At 43.6% G+C, this 5,206-nt stretch overlaps 1 protein-coding gene across 1 annotated transcript; it reads right to left on the bottom strand.

Moving 5' to 3' along the window:
* Positions 1–293: 293 nt before the first annotated feature.
* On the bottom strand, positions 294–5,142 carry EIF3F (eukaryotic translation initiation factor 3, subunit F; the record flags this gene model as incomplete). Its single annotated transcript, XM_010192606.1, has 7 exons — positions 294–684; positions 1,461–1,574; positions 1,714–1,850; positions 2,051–2,142; positions 3,230–3,367; positions 4,774–4,853; positions 5,072–5,142. Coding segments are annotated over 7 exons (710 nt in total), but the record flags the coding sequence as incomplete, so codon positions are not given.
* Positions 5,143–5,206: the final 64 nt, after the last annotated feature.

Below are 5,206 nucleotides of genomic sequence, written 5' to 3'. Positions count from 1 at the left end.
TCTCATGCTCTGTTAATACCCTGGCTGAAGAAGGGCATACACACAGCACCACTAATAAACCAGGAACAGTTCTGTAGTCCTCCATGGAAGAACATACTATGTGCAATACAAGAAGCCACGCTTTCAGCGTGCTTTAACAGCTGGCAGAAACCCCACCAAGAACTCTGCAGAACTGGAGTTGACTTGCATCCACTTTAGTTTTCCATCCTGATGCAGTATTATCCCCTTTTCTTTCAAAAGGAGATTCATTATGCAATAAACAAGAAGAGTTTTTTTCTGGACAGAAGCCACTCTTGCCATTGCAATGGAACTTTTATTTCAAATACATTCTTACAATAAAGGTACATTTTGTTATACAAGTAGATAAACCCAGGAGAAAAAAGATTCACATATTCTTTTTTAAAATAGTGGGTTCAACTAAAATGCAGCCATTCCCTTTCATCTCCTGACCTGTGTTAGGGATTTTGCAGGGCAATGGAAATAAAGATGTAAACCAAGTCATCTAGGTAATTAAGTTACGGTCCAAGGAAATCTGTACCACCACCATAGAAAAGTGTATCTGCTCATTCTTCAGGCTCTTTGAAGTGTAGGGTGGCAGAAGTCTCTTTATAAACTCAGGAGTTTTTCGTTGAGAGCAATCTGTGACTGTGTGAGGTTTGCCAAGTAGGTTACCATCAGTAGGTCCTGAGAGGGGGGAAAAAAATCCAACAGTGGGTCAGAATTATTAACAAAGATGGTAGCCTATTAGGAGTTTAATTTTTTACAGCTGTAAAACAGTTTACAATCAGCTACTAGGAATATCTCAGTCTTGAAAGTCCTACCCTGAGGAATGCTTTCCTCGCAGGAAGAAGGTTTTGGTATTCCTGGAATATGAAACACTGCTTGTAAAATTTTAACTCTGAGTTCACCCATGTTAACCAGGCAAGTCAAAGGGTATAAATGCAATTTAAAAATCACTTCTTGTCCTGCAGACTGTGGGTGAACAACGTATGTAGAAACTTTGCTTTCGCTTTCTAAAAATCTGTTACAGAAATAAGGTCGCACACTAAAACCATGTTCGTGTCTTAAGTGTTACATAAGGAGACAGAACTTCAGCTCAGGCAAAGGAAGCTGGCAAGGCACCAGTTATCCTTCAGATCCACGCTGCTTTAAGCCTGGTAATTCACACTGTCCAGTCACTCTAAAAGAAGAATTGGTGCTGACTTTCAGATTACTTGCATAATTCCTAGGTACTTGAAAATTTATTCTCTCATTTGCAGTTGCTTGCAAGATAATTATGGTGAGCTCCTTTATCCACCTTCAGGTCTTAAAACACCACATTAGAGAAAAGAAAAGGCTGTATTTTCTGTTCACATGTTTGTATAAAAAGACAGTTTGTTTTCATAATAGACAAACTTGTGTCTGTACGGCAGATTTTAAAAATTGCTGGCAGTACATTGAAATAATTACAATGAACTTACATTGATATTGCTGTTCAACATTGTCTCAAAGTCCTCTGGTGAAATCTTTGGCACCTGGTTAATAAGATCCATCAGGAAACGCCCAACAGTGTTGTCAGCAGCCACTTTGCCAGACTAAGCATAAGAAACATACACTTCAATGTGAGTAGAAGTCAGCAAGTTTATGGTCCAGGAAGATAATATATAAAAAGGAAAACAAGATGCACAAGCTCACATCAAACTTATTTACTTGCTCATAAAAAGCTGGCCTTACCAATACATCTTCTGCATACTGGAGCACCATGGTCAGGGTATCCTGAATCCTGGCTGATGCTGACCCCACCTGCTGTAAGTCACTGGACAAGCCAATCACTCGATTGGGGCTGAAACAAGTCTTCATGATAAGATCCACTGAAAGCAAAAGGAGGATCGGTGAAAAAAACCCGACTGCCCAAGAAAATAACTTAAATCTTTAACTTTCTGAAGATTTTTTTACAACAGCTTCAGCAGGACAGTCTGATTCTCACTAGGATGGCAATTTTACTAGGGTAAAAAAAAAGTAGTCGGTGTCACAACAATGGTTATAACCAAAACAGGAAGAAAACATTCACCTCCTATCCGTTCTGTATCATAATAAACATATTTCACTGTCAGAGGTGTGAACATCACGCCCATAGTTTTACCAGGGACTCCCATTGGGGCACTAGGAAAAGAAAAGAACACAACAAAACATTTTCAGCATGGACATATTTAAGGGAGGAAGTCATAGATTTCCATCTCAATGATCTCTGTTAGCACTGAAGTGTGAACATGAGGAGGTTACTCATTCTCACCAAAATCAGCAATATTAAGAGCATGGATAACTGAGGACAGGAAATCAGTCCTAGCGTACTATTAATGGCTCTATTTTCATCCAAGAATATTCCTAGCTGGTCTGACATCTGTCAGAATGCATGAAGAGCTAAGTGCTGTCATCTTAGCCACAGTTCCTTCTTGCTTATAAAGCAGGTGTTCTATCCTGAAATACTCCATACTTTGAGAAATCACTTAAGGAAGAAACACCAATACTATAAAAATTCAAGTACAAAGCACTCTGAACACCTTTATTATTCCTATTATTCAAGGTATTTTAAGTTCATTTATTCTTTAAGATGTCATGGAACAGCTTTCTTTTTGAAGATGCACAGTCAAGAAGCAGTAGACTTCTGCTGTAAAGAAAGGCTGGGGTTTTATGCTAAAAGTGAGCTCTTCAGCCAGTACTGGGAAGAACACAGAGGAGGAATAGTTTAATTTCTCAATATTTAATCCCCATTATTCATTGATAAAAATGGAAGGGATTAAGGGGAAGAAAGATTGATCAAGAAGATGCTGTTTCAGTTATGTTTTAACCGCACTAATCCTCCAACTTGTGTAAGCTGCCAAGCAATAAAGCCCAGTGACTACAGGCTAGCATTCAGTGTGATGGAAGCTAGTGACATTAGTGGTAGCTAGATGAATCCTGTGAACCATCATGAAGATGTTCAGAACACTACTGAAGTTAATTAAGTCACAATTCCCCATCCCAATGAAGTACCAGCTTACGAAGCTTAGGTTTTGCAACTTATGTATGACAGTCAAGACACTTTAATGGGAAGTAAGCCACGATCCCTGGCTCACTGCTGCATCTGAGCTACTGCACAGCGTTGTCCAAAATGGTACGCTGCAGCCTACTACATTTCGTGTTACCCTGATGTGGTCTTTTTCAGTGCTTCAGTTAGCTCCCCTCCCAGAAATGCAGCATCCCAGAGTACCTGACGTAGGCTTTAATGCTCATGCGTGAATTCTGGAGACTCGTGTCCACAGTCAGGTGGATTGGATTGTGCGCTTCCCGGCTGTAATACTCGTGGATCAGGACAGAGTGTTCCGTGATGTCATGGCCCGTTGCATACCTTCAAAAAAGCACAGGCTGAGGAGCCATTCTTCCAACATTCGACTGCCCAGTATTTGGTGCTGTTGGTATTTGATAGGTTTGTGTCCTGCAAAAGCATACTAAATACAAGCAGGGAATCTGTAGCTTTATGGCCAGCTGTCCTAAAATTGTAGGAATCACAGGCTGAGCACACACATGCTCAAACCATGTTGTAGTACGAGCTATAAAAAGTCAGTATAGTTGACATCAGACACCTAAGGCTTAGCTATCTGTCACCGTGCTCTGGACCAACTCTTTATTTCAGTGTAAGTCAAAGCACGCCAAACAAATTTGGACCAACCAAGCAGATCTGTGTGCAGGAGGTAGAACTTGTTAATCTAGTCCTTTAGCTGCTCTGCCATTAGCTTCTCACATGCACAGGAAAACTCCTGTTACCAGAACTGCACTTTGCTGTGCCATCAGAAGGCTGTTGAGGAAGTTTGCTCCTCAGGAACAGAACTAAGCTATTTTGTAGGATCAGAGTAGCATGAAAAGACTAATCACAGAATATTAGGAGTTGGAAAGGACCTTGATAGACCATCCAGTCCAACCCCCCTGCCAGAGCAGGATCACCCAGACCAGGTCACACAGGAACCCGTCCAGGTGGGTTTTGAATGTCTGCAGAGAAGGAGACTCCACAACCTCTCTGGGCAGCCTGGTCCAGGACTCTGTCACCCTCACAGTGAAAAAGCTTTTCCTCATGTTCAGATTGAACCTCCTGTGCTCCAGCTTGCTCCCACTGCCCCTTGTCCTGTCATTGGCTGTCACTGGGAAGAGCCTGGCTCCTTCCTCCTGACACTCGCCGTTTACAAATTTATAAACATGAATGAGGTCACCCCTCAGTCTCCTCTTTTCCAAGCTAAAGAGGCCCAGCTCCCTCAGCCGCTCCTCATAAGGGAGATGCTCCACTCCCTATCTACACACTCAGACACAGTCTGTTCCCATAACATCCTACTGATCTTGCTTCACATCCCCTACACAAGTACTTTCACCTTTTCTCAGCAGAGAACTTCTGCATGCTCATGCTGGTATCACAGACTGCCCCTGATGCCTGCAGTACTTTAAACTACTCTTCTGTGTTCCTTGTCCTTTCTAAAGTTACCTACCATGGTGCAGGGTGTATTGCAGGTAGCTAAGTTCTAACAAATCTGTGCAAATGTTTGGACTAACTCATCACTCCTCTGGAATACTTTTAAATCCTGTCAGTCTCCAATACCATCTCTTACTATGAATTGCAGAACTGACTCTATAACAGGAGTTGCAAGATCTTACTGTCACAAGCATTGGTGCTTCTGCTTCTCAACCTGTGACAAGGAAAATTTTGTGTTTCAAGTAGTTTAAGGGACCAGCAGAACTGACGAATGTTCATGCAAAAGGAGAACTTACCAGCCCAAGATGATCTCGCTAGGAGACACCTTCTTGTGCAACTCATACATGTTTTTGGCAAATTCCATATCGACTGCCACCTGAGAAACGGGACAGGACCACGTCAGCTGGTTACAGGGATGCATAACCCTTAGCAGAGGACAACACGGGCACCTAAAAGCCACCATCGCGGGGATGCAGAGGAACCGCACCCCTCGGCAGTCGCCGCCCCCGCCCCACTACCAGGCTCACTCCTGCTCCGCGGCACAGTCCGGCCACGCCGGCCCCGCTCCGCCTAGGCCGCCCCCATGCTCCGTACCTCATCTTCGGACTCGTTGTGGGGGACAGAGAAGCAGTTGGTGACCTCCACCGAGTGCTTGTCCACGGTCCCTGCGGGAGGGCAGCGCGGTTAGGGGGGACGCCGCGGGGGCGGAGGGGCTGCCCCCCGTCCCAG

This window comes from Mesitornis unicolor, unplaced genomic scaffold (assembly GCF_000695765.1).
Source record: "Mesitornis unicolor isolate BGI_N332 unplaced genomic scaffold, ASM69576v1 scaffold45109, whole genome shotgun sequence".
In the NCBI taxonomy this organism is placed as follows: domain Eukaryota; kingdom Metazoa; phylum Chordata; class Aves; order Mesitornithiformes; family Mesitornithidae; genus Mesitornis; species Mesitornis unicolor.
This window is presented reverse-complemented; position numbering and strand designations above follow the sequence as displayed.